This window comes from Lynx canadensis, chromosome D2 (genome assembly GCF_007474595.2).
Source record: "Lynx canadensis isolate LIC74 chromosome D2, mLynCan4.pri.v2, whole genome shotgun sequence".
NCBI lineage: Eukaryota > Metazoa > Chordata > Mammalia > Carnivora > Felidae > Lynx > Lynx canadensis.
Genome location: NC_044313.2, coordinates 14,353,063 through 14,378,096, shown reverse-complemented (window position 1 = coordinate 14,378,096; position 25,034 = coordinate 14,353,063). Strand labels below are relative to the sequence as shown.

The 25,034-nt window shown below is 39.5% G+C and overlaps 1 protein-coding gene across 1 annotated transcript; it reads left to right on the top strand.

The window, feature by feature from the left end:
- Nucleotides 1-19,641, top strand: LOC115527451 (pancreatic lipase). Its single transcript, XM_030335083.1, has 13 exons — nucleotides 1-27; nucleotides 170-215; nucleotides 1,379-1,533; nucleotides 6,483-6,605; nucleotides 9,156-9,290; nucleotides 10,521-10,632; nucleotides 12,129-12,248; nucleotides 12,365-12,484; nucleotides 12,980-13,098; nucleotides 16,187-16,316; nucleotides 17,588-17,696; nucleotides 18,180-18,344; nucleotides 19,516-19,641. Exons 1-13 carry the CDS (start codon nucleotides 25-27, stop codon nucleotides 19,577-19,579), a joined length of 1,401 nt encoding a protein of 466 aa, XP_030190943.1. The 5' UTR covers nucleotides 1-24; the 3' UTR covers nucleotides 19,580-19,641.
- Nucleotides 19,642-25,034: the final 5,393 nt, after the last annotated feature.

Sequence of the window (25,034 nt, the reverse complement as noted above, 5' to 3'; positions counted from 1 at the left end):
TGTGTGGAACCTGACGGAATTGCCATGGTGAGTCAGGAAAACATATTTTCCGAGCCCTAATTTATTAGAACTTACTTATTTCCCCCAGAGGTCTAACTTAACTTGAATTACGCCAATCTTTTAAAAAACCTATTTAGTCAGACTTAATCATATTTTTAACTTTATTTAGATGCTGCTAATCTGGACACTATCGCTGCTGCTGGGAGCAGTAGTAGGTAAGAAAAGATATTTATGCAGTGCTGGAAGAGATTTCTTGCTTGGCACTTTCAAAAAAGTCTGTGATGGCTGAATTCAAGCCACTAGGGGATAAGGTGTGAGTGAGAAAGGTGCATGTTGAGAGCACAGACACCTGGAGTAAGGTTGCCAGATATAATCTAAGATATGCAGTTAAATTTGAATTTCAGATAAACAACAAGTGTTTCCGATAAATGAATATGTGGCAAAGTTATACTGAAAAGTATTCATTGTCTACCTGAAACTCAAATTTAACTTTTACTTTTATTTGCTAATCTAGCAACCCTGACTTGGGAGTCCAGTGTGGGGTTTGAAACCTTGCTCCGGTAGCCACAAGTGTATTACCCTGAGCAAAATTCTTAACCTCTGCGTGCTTCACTATCTGCATCTGTAGAATGGGAATATAATACCGCCCCTAACGCAGGATACCTGTGAAACTTACGTGGTCCTGTAAATCATCTTGCCTAGTACCTGGCACATAGTAACATTTTGCAAATGCAGCCCTCACAACGGCTACGACTCCTACCACTACTATAATCCAGACTTAATCCTCCTGGACATCCCTCCCTTTGTGCTGTTCTTTTATGGGTCAGCATTCAAGCATAGAGTTGTGCCAAACCATGGACTTTCTGTTTGATTATTCACGAGCAGCTTCTTCATCGTAGGAATCCAAAATTCTTCTCAAACATAGGGGGCCAAAATACTTACAATATATTGTTATATATATAACGTTCTGGCACTTGCATGAAGCTTAAGTTCTCTACCCAAAACCCAACACGAGAAGATGGCTGTGAGGAATTGAAAACCTCACCCCTCTCTACCAAGGCCTGGAAATACAAGGCTGCTCTTTTCTTGGGCATCAGTGGCCCAAGGAAGACATCTGCATTGAGAAGCTAGACCGAGTCCCAGCAAGGGCTGGACAGAGACACGAGGGGAGTGAGGTGGTCATACATGGTAGAAATGAAGACCAGAAGCCTGGGATGTTGAAGCTGTTTTGTGAGTGCCTAGATAGGAATATGTCTGGGAATATGGAGGAGGTAAATATGCCACAAAATGTAATTTAACTCATATTTTGGCAGAGAGACCATTAAAAAGAGCATTCTGATTAAACTGACGTCCTTGAAACACTTCTGGGTTATTACAGGAAAAGAAATCTGCTTCCCAAGACTTGGCTGCTTTAGCGATGACGCACCATGGGCAGGAATTGCGCAAAGACCCCTCAAAATATTGCCCTGGGCTCCAAAAGATGTCAATACCCGCTTCCTCCTGTACACTAACGAGAACCCGAATAACTTTGAAGTAAGAGAACTCATTGTTTTCAGAACTAAGTTCTATCTATTTTATTTATAAAAAGTCCACTAACTTGATATTATTCTCTCTTTTGTTTTAATTTAGATTCACTTTATTTTCTATTGAAGAATAATTGACATACAATATTGTATTCATTTCAGGTGTATCACATAGTGATACATATATCATATATATATATATATGTATATTATATATAATATATATGTTACAAAAGGGTCACCACAATAAGTCTAGCTACCATCTGTCACCGTACAAAGGTGTTACAATATTATTGACTATATTCCCTATGCTGTACGTTACATCCTTCTGTCTTATTTGTTACTAGAAAATTGTACCTCTTAATCCCCTTCACCTATTTAATCCATCTCCCTCCCTCCCCCCCCTCTGGCTACCATTTTAGTTTTCTCTATGTATTTATGAGTCTTGTTTTGTTTTGTTTTATTTAATCATTTGTTTTGTATTTTAGATTCACATATAAGTTTAATCATGTGGTACTTATCCTTCTCTATCTAACTTATTTCACTTAGCATAATACTCTCCAGGTTTATCCATATTGTCATGAATGGCAAGCTTTCATTATTTTTTTTTACAACTGAGCAATATTCCTATATATATATATATATATCTCACATACCATTTTTGTCCATTCATCCATCAATGGACATATAAGTTGATTCCATACCTTGGCTATTATAAATAATACTGCAATGAACATAGGGATGCATATGTATACCCAAATTGGTGTTTTCATTTTTTTTTTCAGATAAAAACCTAGAAGTGGAATTGCTGGATTATATGGTAGTTCTATTTTTAATTTATTGAGGAACCTCCATACCATTCGTTATTGGCGACTGCACCAATTTACATTACTGCCAACAGAGCATGAGGGCTCCTTTTTTTCCACATGCTCACCAACAGCAGTTAATTCCTGTCTTTTTGATAATAGCCATTCTTACAGATGTAAGGTGGTATCTCTTTATGGTCTTTGTTTGCATTTACCTGATAATAAGTGATGTTGAGCATCTTTTCATATGCCTATTGGCATCTATATGTCTTGTTTTGGAAAAAAATGCCTATTCAGGCCTCTGCCCATTATTTAATCTGACTGTTTTCTTGATATTCAGTTGTATGTGTTCTTTATATATTTTGGATGTTAACCTCTTATTAGATATATCATTGGCAAATATCTTCTCCCATTCAGTAGATTGCTTTTTCATTTTGTCAATGGTTTCCTTTGTTGTACACAGTCTTTTTAATCTGATGTAGTCCCATTTTTTTATTTTTGCTTTCACTGTTCTTGTCTGAGGAGACAGACCCAAAAAATATTACTAAGATTGATGTCAAAGAACTTACAGCTTATGTTTTCTTCTAGGAGTGCTATGGTTTCAGGTCATACATTTTGTCTTGAGTTTATTATTGTATATGGTGTAATAAAGTGTTCCAGTTTCATTCTTTTGCATGTGGCTGTCCCACACCATTTATTGAAGAGACTGTCTTTGTCTCACTATATATTCTTGCCTTCTTTGTTGTAGATTAATTAACCATAGAAGTGTGGGTTTATTCCTGGGCTCTCTGTTCTGTGCCATTATCTATTTTTCTGTATTTGTGCCAGAACCATAATGTTTTGATCACTCTAGCTTTGTAGTGTAGTTTGAAATCAAGAGTGTGACACGACTTTGTTCTTCTTTCTCAAGATTGCTTTGGCTATGCAGGGTCTTTTGAGGTTCCATACAAATTTTAGGATTATTTGTTCCAGTTATTTGAAAAATGCCATTGATTTTTTTTTGTAGAGATTGCATTGAATCTGTATATTGCTTTGGGTAGCATGAACATTTTAACAATATTACTTCTTCCAATCAATGAGCAAGGTAATCTTTCCATTTATTTATGTTGCCTTCAATTTCTTTAATCAGTGTCATTGTTCAGAGGACAGATCTTTCACTTCCTTGGTTAAATTTATTCCTAGGTATTTTATTCTTTTTGATGCAATCACAAATGAGATTGCTTTCTTAATGTCTCTTTCTGATAGTTTGTTATTAATGTGTAGAAATGTAATAGATTGGGGTATGTGGGGGGCTCAGTTGGTCGAGGAACCAACTCATGACTTTGGCTCAGGTCATGACCCCAGGGTTGTGGATTGAGCTCTGCATCAGGCTCTGCATTGAGAGTGGAGTCTGCTTAAGATTCTCTCTCTTTCCCTCTATCTGTCTCCTCCACTTGCATTCTCCCTCTCTCTCTGTCTCTCAAAATAAATTATAAAAATAAATAATAAGAAGAAATGCAACAGACTTCTGTAAATTGACTTTGTATCCTGCAACTTCACTTAATTCATTTTTTAGTTCTAATAGTTTTTTGGTGGAGGCTTTAGGGTTTTCTATATATAGTATCCTGTCATCTACAAATTGTGACAATTTTACTTCTTCCTTTCTAATCTGAATGACTTTTATTTATTTACTTATTTATTTATTTATTTATTTATTTACTTTTGCCTAAATGCTGTGGGTAGAACTTCCAATATTATGTTGAATAAAAATGGCAAAAGTGGGCACCTTTGTTTTGTTTCTATTCTTGGGGCAGGAGGAAGCCTTCAGCTTTTCATTGTTCAGCATGATGTTAGCTGTGGGTTTGTCATACATGTCTTTTATTCTGTTGAGACACATCTCTCTGTGTCCAATTTATTGAGGTTTTATCATAAATGGAAGTTGAATTTTGTGAAATGCTTTTCTGCATCCATTGAGATGATCATTTGATTTTTATTCTTCGTTTTGTTAATGTGGTGTATCACATTGATTGATGTGTGGATATTGAACCATCCTTGCATCCCTGGAATAAATCCCACTTGGTCATGTTACGTGATCCTTTTAATGTATTGTTGAATTCAGTTTGCTAATATTTTGTCGAGGATTTTTACATCTATGTTTATCAGGAAGATTGGCTTGTAATCTTTCTGTAGTATCTGTCTGGTTTTTGTATTAGAATAATGCTGATCTCATAGAAGGAGTTCAGAGCCTCCTTTCCTCTTCAATTTTTTGGAATAGTTTGAGAAAGATGGGTATTAATTCTTCTTTTTAAACGTTTGGTAGAAGTCACCTGTGAAACTGTCTGGTCCTGGACTTTTGTTTGTTGAGAGTTTAATTACTAATTCAATCTCCTTATTAGTAATCAGTCTGTTCAGATTTTATATTTCTTTCTGATTTAGTCTTGAAAGATTGTATGCTTCCAAGAATTTATTCATTTCTTCCAGGTTGTCCAATCTGTTGTATATAACTGTTACTAGTGGTTTCCTATGATCCTTTATATTTCTATGGTATCAGTTGTAACTTCTTTTTCATTTCTCATTTTATTTATTGGCCCTCTGTTTTTTTCTGGAAGAGAAGAGTCCAGCTAAAAGTTCATCAATTTTATTTGTTTTTCAAGGAAACAGCTTTTAGTTTTATTATTTTTCTATTGTATTTTTAAGTCTCTATTGCATTTATTTCCACTCTGATCTTTATTATCTCCTTCATTCTACTAACTTTGGGCTTTGTTTGTTCTTCTTTTTCTAGGTTTTCAGTTATCTAGTGTGTGGTTAGGTTGTTTATTGAGTTTTTTTTTTATTTGTTAATGTGGGCCTGTGTCACTGTAAACTTCCCTCTTAGAATTTCTTTTCTGTATCCCATAGATATTTGAACATTGCATTTACATTTTTATTTGTCTCAAGATATGTTTTTAACTACATCTTTGATTTCTTCCTTGACTGTTCCTTGACCCCTTGGTGCCACATAGTTTAGTCTCCACGTGTCTGTGGTTTTTTTCACTTTTCTTCTTGTAATTGATTTCTAGTTTCATACCAATGTGGTCAGAAAATATGCTTGATATGATTTCAATCTTCTTAAATTTATCAAGGCTTGTTTTGTGGCCTAACATGTGCCTTATTCTGGAGAATGTCCATGTGCACTTGAGAAGAATGTGTATTCTGCCATTTTTGGATAGAATGTCCTATAAATATATGTTAAGTCCATCTGTTCTAATGTGTTGTTTAAGACCACTCTTTCCTTATTGATTTTCTGTTAGATGATCTATCCATTGATGTAAATAAGATGTTAAAATTCCCAGCTATTTTTGTGTTACTTTAACTTTCTTCCTTTGCATCTATTAATATTTGCTTTATATAATTAGGTGTTGCCATGTTGAGTGATTAAATATTTCCAAGTGCTATATCTTCTTATTTAATAGGTCTTTTATCTTTATGTAAAGCCCTTCTTTGTTTATTCTTACAGACTTTGTCTTAAAGTCTATTTTGTCTCATATAAGTATTGCTACTCCAGCTTTCTTTTTGTTTCCATTTACTTAAAATATCTTTTTCCATCCCTACATTTTTAGTCTGCAAGTGTCTTTAGATCTGAAATGACCTAAAATGATCTAGTAGGCAGCATATACACTGGTCTTATTTTTTAATCCATTCAGCTACTCTTTGTCTTGATTGGAACTTAATGTCATTCTTATCCTACCTCTATGTTGCCATCTAGTAAATATTCTAAATATTGTTATATACATGTGTATACACACACACACATATATATATGTATATATAAACTCTCCTAATATCATATATAATCTCCCAACATTACACACACACCCACACACACAGGCACACACACACACACACACACACACACACACACAGCAAAGCCATCCATTGCATGAAGACAAGATCCCTACATCAATGTTATAGCGCATGTTTATCCTGACTAAAGCAACTGCAGAAATGTTATGATGTCTGGAAAGTAGTGGCTTGATGATGGTTGCAAACAGCTTGCCTGTAATAGGAGAATCCATATTCACAGGGATCACAAGTCTTGGAGGTCTTTTCCTACTCATCATCTCTCTCCGTGTACAAATGATTCTATTGGACGCTATAAGAAACTTGGCATTAAACACTTTTCTTCTCAAAATAGGAAATTATTGCAGATGAATCAACTATCATGAGCTCTAATTTCAACGCAGATAGAAAAACCCGCTTCATTATTCATGGATTCATAGACAAGGGAGAAGAAAACTGGCTGTCCAAAATATGCAAGGTAAGATATGGTAATCAATGAAGGGAAGGCTGCTTCCAGACTGATGATTAACAATGAGTAATGCACAGGCCCCAACCAATCAGGACAAATGCTAGCCACTATGACACCAGAGGATCACCTGACTCTTCTGGGCCTAGGGATTCTGGGTAAGGTCCAGGAGGTGGTAGAGGGGTAGAAGGGACCTGGAACAGTCAGGGCAGCAAGGTTGGCAAGCATTTGTTGGCTCTGTGTAGTAGCTATTTAATAACTAATACAGAGATATTTCAAAATTTTAGCAAGGAATTTTGCCATACCGATACAATATTAGTTGTATTTTCAATAACTTTTAATTTTTTTCAAGAGGCTTTAATTTCCATTTGAAGAACTAAGATAACTTATTTTGCCCAAACTAATTGTTTTCCTTTGATTTTCACTTGCTACTCTTTGATCTCCTATGGTAGCAGTATCTAGGAAAACTCTGTATGTTTTCATTGACAGCTTCTGTTGTTTCAACAGTAGTGATCCAATTTTCTTTAATTTGTCTTTGGCTATGTGCCTCGTTGTAATGAAGAATTAAAAGACAGAAAATCAAAGAGAACAATTTTTCCTAGCAACTGCTAGTGCTTGAGGAACATTATCATTGATTCATTTATTCAACAAGCTTCTGTGGCCAGCGTGGTGCACAGGTGCAGTTATTTCTTCATAGGTCTAAAAAAAAAGACACAAAGGTTTTCCTGAACACTCTTAATTTCAGACCTATCTATGACTCAAGCCAAAGGCTGGATTGAGTCAACTCTAGAGACTATCTGCTGATCCTGACGATAGCCAAAATTAATGAGCTTCATGTCACAAGTTCAAAAATAGTAAAACCTTAATTTGTCTTCTAAAATAATTTAAAGCTGATGATTACTGGGGAGAGGGTAGTAATAGATTTTTATACAACAGGGAAGGAAAAAGACTATGATTCTTAGCTCAAAGGGGATGTAAATTTTTAGATAGGGGTATACAATTTATTTCCAAAATCCCAAAAGCAGATTTATTTTTCTTGCATGCTTTGGCTCTGACAAAATGGTTGCTTTAGGATGGAGAAATAAGTGGATTAAACTAGAAAGTTGGGGCGCCTGGGTGGCTGAGTCGGTTGAGCATACGACTCTTGGTTTCAGCTCAGGTCATGATCTTGCGGTTCGTGAGTTCGAGCCCCATATTGGGCTCTGCGCCAACAGTGCAGAGCCTGCTTGGAATTCTCTCTCCCTCTCTCTCTGCCCCTCCCCTGCTCTCTCTCTCTCTCTCTCTCAAAATAAATAAATTTAAAATAAAACCTAGAAGATTAAAGGTCCTAGACTCTAATTCTAACTCTTTACTTAGCTAACCGTGACATTAGCAAACTATTTTCCCTCTTTGGATTTCTATCTGTAAAATAAAATAATTGGAGATGATTTATAAAATTGCTTTATTCTTCCGAAAGTCTTCTTGGAAAAAAGGTGGAGATATGTATAAACATACATTCACCCAAACAGACAAAATTCCTGCCAGATCTAACATTCATGAAACTATCATTGACCCCCATCAGACAAGGCTTCCAGTAGATATCTGGTGGGTTATGCTTTTATGTGAAATAACTCTTCAGTGATGTATAATAAAATATGTTCATCCAGAAACTTTGATTGGTCTTTCCATCATGGAAAAGCTTACTCATTTACTGTCAGTATATTTATTTAAGAGGGTCCTAACATAGGCTTTCATTTATTCATTAGTCCAATAAATATTTATTGAACACCCACTATGTGCCAGGAACTATTTGAGGCCCTGAGGATATAGCAGTGAACAAAACAGGCAATGTCGTGGGGTACATTTTAATAAGGGACAATGTAGGCTTATGACATTTATGATGATCTAATGAGACAATCCACTGTACCACATTTTATACATTTCTTCTTGCAGCAAATGTCTATTTATGTGTTACAGTAGATATCCCAAGAATCCAGTTCCCATTATGGCCAAACCTTCAATTTGGAGCACATGTTAAACTTTTTTTTATACATTATTTATTTTTGAAAGAGAGAGAACATGAGTGGGGGAGGGACAGAGAGAGAGAGAGAGAGAGAGAGAGAGAGAGAATCCAAAGCAGGCTCCAGGCTCTGAGCTGTCAGCACAGAGCCTGACCCTGGGCTTGAACCCATAAACCACAAGATCATGACCTGAGCCGAAGTTGAACGCTTAACCAACTAAATCACCCAGGCACCCCAGAGCACACGTTAAGCTTTAAATTTCAACTTGTTGGGATGAGCACTGGGTGTTGTATGGAAACCAATTTGTCAGTAAATTATATTAATAAAAATGAAATAAAATAAAATGAATGAAAAATAAATAAACAGAAAAAAATAAAAGGAATTTCATAACCATAACAGACTAGAAGTTGTGTTTGTTGTTTTGGGGTTTGGGTTTGTTGTTTCAGTTTGTTGTTTGGGGTTGTTTGTAGAGGTCGAGAAGGGAATTTACCCTCATTCTCAAATGTTATTAATTAATAAACATCCCCAATTATTCACCCATTTATTGTGTCTGTTCCATCAGAACTTGTTTACAGTGGAAAGTGTGAACTGCATCTGCGTGGACTGGAAAAGTGGCTCCAAAACCGGTTACACTCAGGCCTCACAGAACATCCGGATTGTGGGGGCAGAAGTGGCATATTTTGTTGAAGTTCTTCAGGTAACTACCTCCAAGTTATATAAAAGCCCATCCACATTGCTCCCTGGGATTTTCCTTCAAAAAAAAAGGAAAAAAAATGCTGTAGGTATGATAATTATGAAAGACATTTCTCTACTGAGATTTGGCTTTCCCCATGGTTGAAAAGAAATACACAGTATCGATCAATCAATCAGTCAATCTAGATTTGGGCTTCTATTCCTATTGAAGTCAATAAAGTAGTTCTTTCAGCAACCAGGTAGGCTGTTTCTATTGAATCCCACCAGCATTTCTTTGAACTTTATCAGTTATAAATTACAAACAAGTTGGCATGATAACGTCAACCTTAAGGTTAAACTATCTTGTTTTTGTTTTTGTTTTTTTTATGTTTTTAACAGAAGCACAATGACAGCAAGCTAATCTAATTTGGTAACAAAAAACCTTAAAAAATGTTAACCTGGAATTTGCTTAAGTAAATGCTTTTATTATTATTTTCTAACCCGAATACTTGCTTCAGCACCGCTGGGTAACAATTCCTTATACCTGGCGAGGATTTCCTCTACATAGTAAAAGAACAGAGATTCCTACTTCCACCAGTTTAAATGTTAAACCATTGCCATATTCTGTTATAACTGGGGGGGACAAGTCCGTGAAAATCAGTTGCTTTGAAGGGGCAGCACGTCTTCTTTTTTTAAAATTCTTTTTTTAACGTTTATTTATTTTTGAGACAGAGAGAGACAGAGCATGAACGGGGGAGGGTCAGAGAGACGGAGACACAGAATCTGAAACAGGCTCCAGGCTCTGAGCTGTCAGCACAGAGACCTATGTGGGGCTCGAACTTGCGTACCTCGAGATCATGACCTGAGCCAAAGTCAGCCGCTTAACCTGCTGAGCCACCCAGGCGCCCCTAGCACGTCTTCTTAAAACTCAAGTTTTGGGGCGCCTGGGTGGCGCAGTTGGTTGAGCGTCCAACTTCAGCCAGGTCGCGATCTCGCGGTCCGTGAGTTCGAGCCCCGCGTCAGGCTCTGGGCTGATGGCTCGGAGCCTGGAGCCTGTTTCCGATTCTGTGTCTCCCCTTCTCTCTGCCCCTCCCCGTTCATGCTCTGTCTCTCTCTGTCCCAAAATAAATAAAAAACGTTGAAAAAAAATTAAAAAAAAAAAAAAAAACTCAAGTTTTGAGGGGAATCTTCTTCTGTGGCCATCTTGAATTTTGATATATTTGAAAACATTCTGAAGAAGTTTTCTTTCCAACAGTCAGCATTTGGGTACTCACCTTCCAACGTCCACATCATTGGCCACAGTCTGGGTGCCCACGCAGCTGGAGAGGCAGGAAGGAGGATCAATGGGACGGCTGGGCGAATCACAGGTTGGTCAAACAGTAAAAGCTGAAAAATTGGACTAAGCGTTGCCTACATGGGGTCTAAACGGATGGCAGTTTGGCATTTTCTGAATTGGGCCACATGATCGGGAATCAGTATGTTCTGAGGACTTGCGAATTTTTTACTAATATTGATCTTTGGTCTACAGAGCCCTGTTTTTTTGTTAGTTTGTTTGGTTTTGTTTTGTTTGTTTTTTGTTTTTTGTTTTTTGAGAGAGAAAGCAGGGGAGGGGCAAAGGGAGAGGGAGAGAGAGAATCTTAAGCAGGCTTCATGCCCAGCACGGAGCCCAACTCGGGGCTCAAACTTACAACCATGAGATCATGGCCTGAGCCGAAATCAAGAGCTGGACACTTAACCGAGTTACCCAAGTGCCCCCATCTGTTTAACATGTGTGTGTGTGTGTGTGTGTGTGTGTATATATATATATATATACACACACATATATTGCATGTGACTAAAATTTGAATTAAGAACATCGGAAAGTCTTATTCAAATCTCTTTTCCTGTTTTCAGGCATTCACAAAGGACAAGTCTCGTGACTAGAATAAAGAGAATAAATAACAAAATAAATAATAAATAGAATTAAATCTAAAGAGCTCAAGATATATAATTTATTATATTACGCTTTGACAGCAATTGATAATTAGCATAATCCTCACCCACCCTGAGCTAAGAGTTACAGGATACAGGTGGTTAGGACAGGCTGATCAGTCCTGCAGGCTGCTAGTTAGATAAAAAATATTATTCCACAAATCTCAGACTGATTGCTTCTGGCCGGTGGGGCCACATGTTGTATATACTCAGGCCCTAAAACGACCTTGTAAGTTTATAGGAAAGACTTTGCTATCCTGGATCTGAGAGATGACTATTTCAGGGAGCAGTCACTTTTCTTTTCCATCTTTGCACTCTCTCTCCAACCTTCTGATTCTTTTTTTTAATACCTTGGGCAAATGGTTCATGTTTGGATTGGTGGGGGCATCCAGATGTCTATCATTAATTTGCTGGAGAGAACATTCTTTCTCGTGGTCCGTGACTGTTTACAAGAGCCTACTCAGCCAGGCACTTTGTGAAGTTGTGGTCCTGGTGACCATGAATACCGAAGTCCTTGCCTTTATAGGATTTTACAGGAGAGTGGGGCAGGTGGGGGAGGGGAGACTTCTTTTAGCCTGAACAGCTTTTAGAAGTCTCATGTCTCCCAGAGTCTAGCTCTTTCCCTATAACTGTTGCTAGTGGCCTGGATTGTCCCAGTGACTAAACATCCATAAGGAGAGCCAAATTTCATGGTTTGAGAAAAATTTGCTATAATTTGAATAGTGAATTAGACACAGAAAGTGGAATAAGATGATAAGGTAGGGAAGAACTACCTTATCTCTTTCCATAAATAAGTCATGGTTCCCACCAATGCTTGCACTTGGGTAGGTAATTAACAAAGAAAGGTGAATGCATACACTGATATGAACATGACACATCCTATCTACTTTAGGGTTGGATCCAGCTGAACCTTGCTTTGAGGGCACACCTGACTTAGTCCGATTGGACCCCAGCGATGCCCTGTTTGTGGATGTAATTCACACAGACGCTGCCCCTATAATCCCTAACATGGGTGAGTTCTGCAATTCATCCTCCACGAGTGTTTACTAACTCTACACAGTACAGTGTTTTAGAGCGTTTTGACTGTATACAGTAACATGAACTTTCTCATATTTTAAAATTCCTCAGGGTTTGGAATGAGCCAAACCGTAGGCCATCTAGATTTCTTTCCAAACGGAGGAAAAGAAATGCCCGGATGTCAGAAGAACATTCTCTCTCAGATCGTTGACATAGATGGGATCTGGGAAGGTAAAAACCATTATGGACATGAAGAGATTTTCCTAGGGGAACATTTGTATTTCATTTTACTAAATTTGCTAAGTATTTTGGTACAGGTCTCACGCTTTCTGTAATGAAGGACTTTTAACACAAAATATGGTCTTTTCACTGAGGAAAGTTGGGCATGAGGAGACCCTAGGAAAGAAAATGTAATTGTAGTCAACTTTCCAAGGATCTAATTCAGGGAATGCATTACTAAGTTGTACTTATATCTATATGGACCAGTCTTTTCCTTCTAAAGTTATTTTTCCATTTCGTTTAGCTATGGCATTACTATTACATTTTTCAATAGTACTTAACTTCTGATCACATCACAAACCATAAATACACTGCATCCATGATTTTGTTCTGTGCCCACCATGAGTTCACACTAATTAGAAAAATCTACTCAACAATTGTGTTCTAATCATGACATTGGAAAAATAAAATCTGTTGCTGATGTGTAAATCATTTCTGATTTCCAAGGGACCCGTGACTTTGTGGCCTGTAATCACTTAAGAAGCTACAAGTATTACTCGGATAGCATCCTTAACCCCGATGGCTTTGCTGGATTCCCTTGTGCCTCTTACAGTGTTTTCTCTGCAGTAAGTAGATTCTACTTTGTACCTGAAGAATTTTGTAACCATCACATCCTCATGACGTATGGTTCACTGGACACGACATGCATTCAGTGAATGTCACTATATTATTGCCACATTATTTATACTTTTAATCGTACATATTTTTAATTGAAGTACATTGACATTATTGTAATAGTGATAAGGCATTGGAGAACTTTAGAGGAATAGGCTTATATGCTGAAATGTCCACTTTGTTCTCTATCACTCCAGTATGTATCAGGTAAATGTTCAAACTTGTCTTAGAAATATTGTAAGCAAAAAAAAAAAAAAAAAAAAAAAAAAAGTAGTCTAAGGAAATCTGAGCTATGGCTCCAGGATGCTGATACATATGGAAAACTTGTCTTAAATGCTGATCCTATAAAACTATATCATTATGGGGCGCCTGGGTGGCGCAGTCGGTTAAGCGTCCGACTTCAGCCAGGTCACGATCTCACGGTCCGTGCGTTCGAGCCCCGCGTCGGGCTCTGGGCTGATGGCTCAGAGCCTGGAGCCTGTTTCCGATCCTGTGTCTCCCTCTCTCTCTGCCCCTCCCCCATTCATGCTCTGTCTCTCTCTGTCCCAAAAATAAATAAACGTGGAAAAAAAATTAAAAAAAAAAACAAACTATATCATTATGGGCATGTGGATATTTCTGTGCAACCTTATAATTGCCAAGTTTTTTGTTTCTTTGCTTGATTTTGAGTTTTCATCTTGTTTGGTATTCGCTAGACATCTGGGTTAAAAACCTTAAATGTGATCTTGAAAGTGATATATCTATTGCCTGTTATTTTTTTAACATTTATTCATTTTTAAGAGACAGAGAGCATGAGTGGGGGAGGGGGCAGAGAGAGAGAGAGAGAGAGAAACACAGAATCTGAAGCCAGCTCCAGGCTCTGAGCTGTCAGCACAGAACCCGATGCAAGGCTCAAACTCACGAACTGTGAGATTATGACTTTAGCTGAAGTCAGATGCCTAACTGACTGAGCCACCCAGGTGCCCTTTGCCTGTTATTTTTTTATTGCTCTTCTTTTCACTATAAATTTTTTCAAGGAAAAATATGTGATCTATGTCATTTAATAAATAAAATTTTAAGTAACATACCAGGTGAAGTCATAGTTGCAAAGGATGTATAACTTCGTGATGAAGAGAAAGGGTCTGAAACCTGATTTCACTATTAAATGGTTGAATGATTTGAACAAAATTCTTAACCTAAGGCAGTTTTTTCATTTCTAAATGCAATAATAATGGGAGACTCCATAGGTTTTGTGGGAGGATTTAATGAGATGCTATGTTTTAATTGCTTAGCCCAGAATCTAAAATATAGTAACTAGCATTCAACAAATGTTGGCTATATGTGTATGTGAGATGCATGTTTTATTTGCAGTATAGCTTATGCATGCAACAACACCAACCCCCCTCTTTGGTCTAGCTTTGTTTTTATCTTGTTCCCAAATCCCCAATCTCTAGGTAATGGTGAAACAAGCAAAGGAGCTTTAGGTTTCATTCAGTTAACATTTAGTCTGATTCAGTAATATGTTTAGACCTTTTAAGTGATGCTCATACACTTTTTTTTTTTTTTGACGATGGCAGGGAGAGAGAGAGAACGTATGCATGAAGTGTGCATGCTAGCAGGGAAAGGACAGGGGGAGAGGGAGAGGAAGAGAGAATTTTAAGTAGGTTCCACACCCAGCACCGAGTCCAACATGGGGCTCTCAAGACCAGGAGATCATGAGCTGAGCTGAATTTGAGAGTCAGCCACTTAACCTACTGAGTCACCCAGGCATCCCACTCAGACACTTCTGTAAGAAAATGTTATCAGTTGGAGCACCTGGGTGGCTCAGTCCGTTAAAGCGTCTGACTTCGGTCATGATCTCGTGGTTCATGAGTTCAAGCCCCATGTCAGGCTCTGTGCTGACAGCTCAGAGCCTGGAGCCTGCTTTGGATTCTGTGTCTCCCTCTCTCTCTCTGCCCTCCCCTGCTTGTACTCTGTCTCTCTCTCAAAAATAAATAAAAACATTAAAAATAAATAAATACTTTAAAAAAAAGGAAATGTTACCAGTTTTGCATATATCCCAGCCTTTGGACCCCTTCATCAGCTTCTCCCCAAGCTGGTATTGGCACAGTGATCACGGGGGTGGTGGTCAGTTTGTGTGCAGGGCAGAGGGGAGAACTTGGGGATCTGCATTTTTGATGAGCACGTGGCTGGTCTCTGTAGATAATGTCTCAGCCCATATACTCTTCTGGTTTGGCCAACTTTCCCAGATAGCTCTGGCCATTTCTTCCTGACTGGCTCAGTCTCCCCTTAGTTTTTGCTGGATGCAGACCCCGAGTCTGGCCCAGTCCCCATCTGGTTCATTGATCCAAGAGACTGCCCCTCGCCTCCATTGCGGAGCAGGCTTGCCCCTCCATAGCAGGAATTGTGCTGTTTGTCTCTCCCATTGTGTTTCTCCCTCTCCCTTTTCTTCCCATAATTCCTTGACCCAGAAAGAGGACATTTTTCTATGTGATATATATCTTCTCCACACCCCAACCTCACAGCTACGACTTAAAGGCCAACTGGGGCATTTTCTGCTCACATTGGGAAAACTCTTAGATCTGAATCCTTCAGACCTTAACATGCTAAGTGGAAGCTAAAAATTTTGAGAAAAACCTGACTTTTGAGCCTTTCATCCTACTAATGGGCCCGATTTTGCATATCAGAGCTCCTCATCCCTTCTGCTCTTCCTTTTGCAATCTTTCTAAAATAAATTCTAACCCCTGGAGGCAGATGGACGTCTTGGGGGCCACCTGAGCAACTTACAAAGGCAAGAGACAAGATTAAAATATATGTAGAAATATATATCTAAATTCCCTTTTTGTATGATTTCTATAATATTTTTGTTAGTATCGTGTCATTGAACAATAAAATCACTGGTTTATCATTGTAACTAATGAAATGCTTTTTAACCTTTGCTGAGATACTATGAAAGTCCTCTTTCGCCATCAGTACAGAATTGGCTTTAGAATGTTTGAATTGCAATAACACGTGGAGAAAGAGGGTGCACTTCATTCATCATTTGTTAATTTCCCCTAGAACAAGTGCTTCCCCTGCCCCAGTGAAGGCTGCCCACAGATGGGTCATTATGCTGACAGATTTCCCGGAAAAACAAACGGAGTGGGCCAGATATTTTATCTAAACACTGGTGATGCCACCAACTTTGCCCGTAAGTCTCTACTATATTTGCCTTAAATCCTTAATGCTCTGTATTTTATCATGTTTGGTGAAAATGTGTGAAATTGCTCTTCCGCAGAAAAGTTGGAAACACTCTTCCCAAACATGGAAAAATATTCAAAAGCCGTCATGCTCAATGTAACTCGGGCTCAACGGGGGCAACAGAACAGAGTTTTGGGGGCCTGAACTAAAAATGATACCAAGATTGATTCCTTCATATTCGATTCTGGTGCTGAATTCAGGGGGCTTCTTCTTCTCCAGACTCTTCCAAGTTTCACTAAAGAAAATTCTGAGGTTTTGTACAAGCAGAAAAGTAATCCAGGAGAGAGGTGGCAGAGATTGTGGGAATGGAAGGGAGTTGCCAGATCGAAGAGCTGTTTAGGGCGGTAGCCTCCATGGGTGATAGGAATTAGAGGGTGCAGGGATGGTAAGGCGTGGGGACAGCCCCCAGGTTTCCTTCCTGGGTCACAGAGGAAGAAAACTATTGGAGCCAGTGGGGTTGGCCGCACTGTAAAAACTAAAGCCAAGTTTAATCCCCTCCTCAGTTTGACCCAGGCTAGGTCTAAATGGCATAAACTGCTAGTTAAGTATGGACTGGTACCATAGAGTGGTTACCATAACTTAATACATTTCCAATGGCAATGGAAAGCTGAATTATAGAATTTTTTAAATAAGTGTAGGCAACTCAGACCTGTGAAAAGGAATTGATGAAAATGTCACACTCTACCATTTTCCTGCTTTCTTTTAACATAAAGTTCTTAGAATATTCAAAAATAAATTGCTAGGTCAAGAAATTGAAAGCAAAATATATGACTTACTTACATTTACTTGAAATTTCTTGATTTTGCAATGATTCTGTACTCCTGCCCTGCCCCCACATCTGCCTTCTGAACATTTAGATAAAGGAGTATCTATTTGCTTACAAGAACGGCCAATACTGAGTCACCTGGGTGACTCAGTTGGTTAAGCATCCATCTATTGATTTCGGCTCAGGTCATGATTTCAGGGTTGGTGAGATCTGCCCTGTGTCAGGCTCAGTGCTGACAGTGTGGAGCCTGCTTGGGATTCTCTCTCCCTTCCTCTCTATCTGTCCCCCCCCACCCAATGCTTTCTCTCTCTCTCAAAGTAAGTGAATAAATAATTTAAAAAACAATGCTATATATAAATTACTCAAAATTCAGCAGCAGTGGCATCCAATTAAACCTGTTTTCAGAATATCTTCTGCACAAGCTGACATTTTGCAAATATTTTCACCCTGTGCAGGTTGGAGGTATAAGGTAGCTGTCACGCTGTCTGGAAGGAAGGTTACAGGACACGTGCTAGTGACCTTGTTTGGAAATAAAGGGAATTCTAAACAATATGAAATTTTCAAGTGAGTAAAATATTACTCTAAGCTGTTTGTTTTACCTTGCACCTTAATACATTTCAGAATACATTTCTGTTTCGGAATTTTTTTTTCTCTGCTGTTTCCTGAGAAAACCACTGATGTCCATTTTGATGCGTGGCATCTGGTTTATAATCAGTAAATAAGTATCCTGCCCACAAAACAACTGGGAAAAGATGATATGATGATGTCATCACTTATTAAATTGTGGGAGAAATGTGACCAAAACATATTTGAAATTTTGTTAAAGTAAGGATGACATTAAAGCAATACGAGTTATTGCTGGCAAATGACCTGCCACTGAGTTACCATACCTGTCTGCATCACTTAACACATTCAGATGGCAAACGTACTACCAGTCACCTTACTAGAGATGCGTTGTTAGCTGGTTTTAGAACCCTATATGTATATACTGATGTGTATATTTTTGTATGTTCACGTAACGTTTTCATTAACTTCTCAACTCCCAAGGGGCACTCTCCAACCCGACAGCACTCACTCCAACGAATTTGACTCTGATGTGGAGGTTGGAGATTTGCAGAAGGTTAAATTTATTTGGTACAACCGGGTGATCAACCCAACTCTACCCAGAGTGGGAGCGTCCAAGATCATGGTGGAAAGAAACGACGGAAAAGTGTAAGTAATAAAAATCCAAAGAGGTTTGCCGCGCCGCGTCATTTTTGTAATCCTATTCCCACTGGAAGTCTACTTTAAGTTAAATCTATAGTTGTTCTCCCACATCATGGTCACAATTGCTTTCCCAATTGCTTCTGTTTCTTTGCTAAAAAGAGCAGAATTTTAAGGGGATGATTTTGAGAGATTTGTAGATGGGTATGTGTTATTTGATACATGTGTTAAAATGAGAATCTGGCTTCATGACCCTAAGTTAAAAAGAATGATTTCATTTAGCAACTGTGTGTGACAGCAGACCACTGGTTGCCTGGGGAGAGGAGAGATAGGAGGGGATGAGAAGGAGAGATTACAAAGCCACAGGAGAGTAGTTGGGGACAATGAATATGTTTACTCTCTTGATGGTGGGGATGGGGTGGGGGGACTACTCTCATCCCCTTAGAAGATAATTCAATGAAGGCCCAATGCCATAATTCGTGGGCAGGAAATTTGACTTCAGCAAGTTGCTAACTGCCACCAAAAAATTCAGCCCACCTTTATTTATATATAGTGTGTGTGCCCTTCATCTCTTGTGTCCTTCATCAAGATTAGTGTTTAACCTTTAATGCGCTATTTGAGAACCTTCCAGCCATCAGACCACAGGGAAGGAAATGAAGATGAAGAGAAAAGGCATCTTCTCAGAACCTTGTCTGTGCCAGGCACTTGACATATGCTTCTATATGTTATTAAAGAAAATTAGCTTCCAAGCAAACTGAGCATTGTTTAGTCTCATGGGTAATGCTCGTCAGTTTCAATTCAATCATTGAATTGAAATAAGTGAAATATCCCTCTGGCTGATTTCTCATCATACCGCTGACCCTACTTTTCTTCAGTTGCGTCGATTGACGACGTGCCAAGTGCTCAGTAGGTGTTTTTAGGATATGACAAATGAACACTCTCTGTTTTTAGGGACATTCAATGACACCACCTCCCTCTGCTATTGCACAGCCATGAGAGCACTGGAAAGGAGAATTCAGTCCTCTATACAGAAGAGGCCTGTCTTCCCTTGGCCAATGTCTGCTCTCGGGCACATGGAGTGGCTCTCGCTCAGACTCGGGAGAATAGAGGCTGTCTTTATGCTCCAACACACCAGCCGGGTAGCAGGAAAAGCTGACTTTCTGTTGTCTTGTCTCTGCAGGTTCAATTTCTGTAGTAAAGAAACTGTGAGGGAAGATATTCTGCTCACTCTTACCCCGTGTTAGGAGCAGCTGACATGTGACCACTGCACCTTACTGCTAATAAAATCTACTGGTGAAGCAATCCATTCCTTTGCCACCATGTCCATTTTTTCCAATATAACTTTTGTATAATGTGATTAAAATCCAAATTCTGGAGTTGGTCTGAAGAACCATAAATGACTGTTGAAGCTGGTTACATACCTATTATGTGGCATTTGAGCTTTGAGAATATTGTTTACTTGGCACTGACATCATGCCCATTGCTAATATTACTGATGTCATTCTGATCACGTAAGGCAGACTTCCAGATCCAAGATGATCCCCTCCCAGTGTGCACATGGCCAAGTACCAACCTTTATCATTTTACCATCTTTACATTTGTTGGGGGTAATCAGACATCTCAGAAAAGATGACACATAAGGATAAAAGGACATAGCAGATCCAATGCTTCCTAACCAGTCCCCCTGCTCCCAGTGGGGTCCCCCCAGGCTCCTTTCCTGTCTGCAGCCTTTTTAATCTTTCTAAAAAGCACAAATCAAAAATCCTCCCAGTGTTCTCCAGGAACCAAAGACTCTAGCATTCTCTCTCACCATATTCCTTCTAGAAATCTGCTTTCTGGTCTCCAAAAGGCCCTTGATCTTGGATGGTGCTGGACCTTTGCACAAACCCTTCCACTCCCTAGGATGTGTTTTCCCTTGTCTTTCTGTCTGTGTAACTCCTACTGGTTCTTAAATCTGTGTGTAGACATCATTTCTTCCAGGAAAGCTTTCTTCACATCCATTACCATATCCCCTAAGACTGGATTAGAGGCTGTCCCACTGCCTTACTGCTGCACCCGGAACTCCCCCCATCTCAGCACTTATTCCTCTATATCATAATTGCTTGTTTACTTGTCTGCATATCTCTCATTAAGGGGGTTACATGTTGTATGTATCTGGCAAAGGCCTGGCATGTAGTAGGATATCAAATAAATATTTTCTGAATGACCAACTCACTAATGAAAAGAATGAATGACTCCACTAGAGTCAGGTACTTAAAATTAGGCCATGTCCAATCACTAATATCCTAAAAGAGAAAGGTCTTACAAGGTGAGTGGGGACTTGCCAAGAGGACATGACAGGTAGGGCACTCCAGAAAGAGGGAACAATACAGCCAAAGCCACAGAGATGTGAACATGCTTTTCATTCTGTGTTTCACCAAAGTATAGGCAAGTTGATCGACACATGAAGACTTGTTCTGAGAATTATTAATCTGTATTGATCAGGATGCTTTCGCTTGCAGGAACATAAAGCTCTAATTCAAACTGGCATAAACCATAGGGAACTGTATTCGTTCACATGATTGGGAAGCCCAGGGGTAGGGAAGCTTCAGGTTTGGTTGCTCTAACAACTTAATGACCTTTTCAAGAGCCACTTCTTTTCTGTTCCTGTGCTCTCTTGTCTATGGTGCCTAATGGTTTCATACCAAGGCAAGCTCCTGTCCCAGTTGAAGAAGGGCCACTTACCGCAACTGGGGCCATGCAGACCTTCTCTTTCACATCCAGTAAGAGACACAAAGTGCATCTTCCTCCCCATCTTCCCAAACAAAATCTCTGAGGTTCACTCTGATTGGCCAGTGGCCTGAGAAATGGAATGTGCCGATTGGCTTATACCAGTCAGGGTGCACTCCTGGACAAGGTGTGAAGCCAGCCTCTGCCACACACGTGGACCGTGTGGGCGGGGAATGAATATCTGAATGGAAGGAAAGATTCTTGGGGCTTTGACAAGAGCACCTGGAAGGATGGAGATGCCATTGACTGAAATGGGGAATGCACTGGGAGGAACAGATTTGAGGAGGGAGGACAGGGTTTAGCCATGTCAGATTTCAGATGCTCATCAGACATCCAACTTGGATGTCAGGTGAGCTGCTAAATATATGAGCACAGAGTTGAGGGTGGATGTCATGGTTACAATGTAAACTTTGGTGTCTTCATTGTATGCATGGATTTTTTTTAAACCCTGCATTTCCAGTAAAGAGATTAACACCGTGCTTAAATTGTGTTGAGTGCTTAATAAGTGTTTTTAATTATAATTACTATGGATGCCTCCTGGACTTTTTCTATAACACACTGATAATGATGAATAATGAATAATAAAAGAAATGAATGAAAACATTGTCTGCAAATTTGCTCAAGTAACAAGATGGAACAAAGGATTTTAAAAGAATTTAATCTTAAAAAATACATCTGTTAAGGGGCGCCTGGGTGGCGCAGTCGGTTAAGCGTCCGACTTCAGCCAGGTCACGATCTCGCGGTCCATGAGTTCGAGCCCCGCGTCAGGCTCTGGGCTGATGGCTCAGAGCCTGGAGCCTGTTTCCGATTCTGTGTCTCCCTCTCACTCTGCCCCTCCCCCGTTCATGCTCTGTCTCTCTCTGTCCCAAAAATAAATAAACATTGAAAAAAAAAATTAAAAAAAAATACATCTGTTAAAAACCCTCTAATTAAGAAGGATATCCATTTTCATCATAATGAAACAGTTTGCAAGTCACTTTAATTGTTTTAAAAGAAACGTTTACTCAAATCATTTACCTATTTCTGGTCTCAGTAAATTTTTAGGAAATATTCCTATTTCTAGAGCCCCAAATCAAATTTTTTTTTCTTCCCTTTAGGTAAGAGTTCTATAACCATTTGAAAGGATGAGCCAGCCATGTATAAATGGTTCACTTTGAGCGTGTGATTTTTAGCCTGTTTCTTGCTGGACTTTATTTCTTGGATGTTAAGAGCTAACTGCATCAACTCTGGTTCCGCTTGCTCCTCTGAAATGTTCTTTCAGAAGGCAATGGACTGCCCTTTCCATTTCTTTTTTGTTTTTCCTAACACATGCATTATGCTTGCAGTGTGTCAGGCACTATTCCAAGTGCTTTATGCATATTTACTCATTTAATTCTGACAATACACTATAAGGTGGGTGCTTTTATCCCCATTTTCAGGAGAAGCAGCTGAAGCACAGAGAGTTTATCATACAACTCGCCTGAGGTAGCAAGCTATTTACTAGTGGATTTAGGTTTTCCCAAGGTCATTGTGATGTGAAATTTTTCATGCGTCTCTTTTGGTCTGCTGGACTATTGGTGGCCTTTGGCCAGCTCATTATTCCTGCTCCAGGATGCCAGGATTTGTCGCTGTTTTGTGTAACAGCTGCTGAGATTCAAGACTCTGCAAAGGTATTTCTTCTTGTCCCAAATCCCTCTAGCACTCTTGTGTACATATGCACATGTATGCATGCACACACACACACACACACACACACACACACAAACACACTACAGCCAAAGGAAAGGTGGGAGAAATATAAAAAGTAGATTCCCTAAATCTAGCAAGTAAAAAATTAACATGTTTTGCCTACTATCTATGTGGCTGTAAGTATCCACTGCCTTGAACTTCCCAAATACCTTGAAGCTAATATATGGTACCATGATAAGGGTTTATAGGAACATTCAGTGCAAATAATAGGATGAATGTTTGCCTAAATGGCGACAGACTATGGGAGGGTGCTGCATGGTGAGGAAAATACCTGGTACTTCCTGAAATAGTATAGTCACCCCAAATAAAAATTTATTTTCTAACCCTTGGGCAGATCCAACTCGTCCCCCTGTCCATAGTGGTGCTATCTCAAGAGCTCTGAGAATTCAGTTTCTGACTTCATGGCGACTGCAGATTTGACCTCTCGCTCCTCTGGGACCCTCACGGGGGCTCATCTCCTAGGGCTGTTACATGGTCTCTGCTCTCACCTTGATTTTTCTCTCCCCTAATTTATACAAGCCACTTGTATAAATGGTGGTAAGTTCTGGAAGTTTGGGGGAGATACAGGAGTGTTGCTTTTGAAGCAACGTGAGCGACCTGCCCCTGGGAACCCCTCACTAGTCACATTTCCTCAGGCTCCACAACCACTGTGCCACCTAAAAATACCCCCTCAACTTCTCTAGACCCGTCTTTGACTTTTATCCCTCTCCCAAACTCCTGATCCTACCTTGTGCAGAGGGACTTACCAGGGTTTTCAAGTATTGGAGACCACGCCTTTGGAAACTCATCTTCTCCAGCCAAAGTGGATCATGGAATATTTTCTAAATAAAGGCCATCCTGCCCTAAAAGGAACTTGGACTCCCAACTGTTAAAATAATTATTTCCTGCCTCTACTATTTAGACATCATTTGAATCCAAGCGAATTCATGCATCCCTCTTCAAAGACTCAAAATGATTCTTTTTATCTTGAGCCACAAAGATAGCAGCAATAAAAATTAGCTGAGAAGAAGGGAATCCACATGAATTACATAAATTTACACCCAACAAACAGTTTGCTTCAGCACATATGCACACACACACGTGTCACATACACAACTCTAAGTAATAAATCATATTCAAGCCTCATGTAGGTTATATATAAGGTTTATTACCAACTTCTCTGCTCTAAGGTACAGATGAGACTTTAGCCAGAGGTGGATGAACATTGTCTCTGGTTCTAGCTTGAACTTTTCTCTTTCAACTGCTTTTCCTGATCTGTTTCTATGCTTATGTCAGTGGGGTCCTCTTCTTCTTTTTAATGTTTTTATTTATTTTTGAGAGAGAGAGAGAATGAGTGGGGAAGAAGAAGAGAGAGGAAAAGAGAGGATCTAAAGTAGGCTTTGCACTGACAGCAGTGAGCCCAACGTGGGGCTTGAACTCACAAATCATACGATCAGGACCTAAGCCGAAGTCAGACACTTAACCAACTGAGTCACCCAGGTGACCCCCCCCATCAGTGGGGTCTTCTGAGAAGCAGACCCCAAGATGGGATCAGAGATACAAAAGATTTATTCAGGGAAATGTCTATGAAGAAGAAAAAAGGACAAAATGAGAGCAGGCAGGGAGAACCGTCATATTGCAATGCAGGTCTGACACCCATGAGAGGAGAGAGGGAAGGAAAGATTGGGTTGAAAGAGTCTCAGTCCTCAGCAAAGTTCTGAGAAAATCTTGGCCAGGTTCATGGAGAGTCCCCGAATGAAGGCGGCCCTTTGCAGGAATTGTACTTCAGGTAGGAGTGGATGGTCTCTGGTACCTGTGTCATACTCAGTCATTGGCTGGGGACAGTTGGCAGAGCGTAGCCTCTATTTCTGTGCCACAGTGGGTCCAATGGGTGGCATCTGGGCTCCTGCAGCAGATTCTCCTGAAAGGATCTGAGTGGCACACTCTGTGGCTACCACAGCATCCCACCTTGTTCCTGTTCAGGTTTCTCTGGAAGTGATGCCAGCTTGGTCATTTCCTCATTAGAACTAAAATTAAGCACATTATTTAATTTAACAAACAGTCATGGAATCTCCATTACCATATTTCAGACATTGGTCTTGGCTCTAAGGATGTGAAATAAATAACACATTCCTCACCTTGCCAGGAACTTATAGTCTGGTGAGGGAACTGGACAGGGAAAGAGTTATAAAGCAGTTGTCAGAAAGTATGAGGTGCTTTGGG

Excerpts from the sequence above, each read along its gene's own strand:
- LOC115527451 (XM_030335083.1), top strand. Across the intron at positions 6,606-9,155 it reads GGCTGTCCAAAATATGCAAG|AACTTGTTTACAGTGGAAAG; the intron begins GTAAGATATGGT and ends CTGTTCCATCAG. Across the intron at positions 18,345-19,515 it reads GAAAGAAACGACGGAAAAGT|GTTCAATTTCTGTAGTAAAG; the intron begins GTAAGTAATAAA and ends TTGTCTCTGCAG.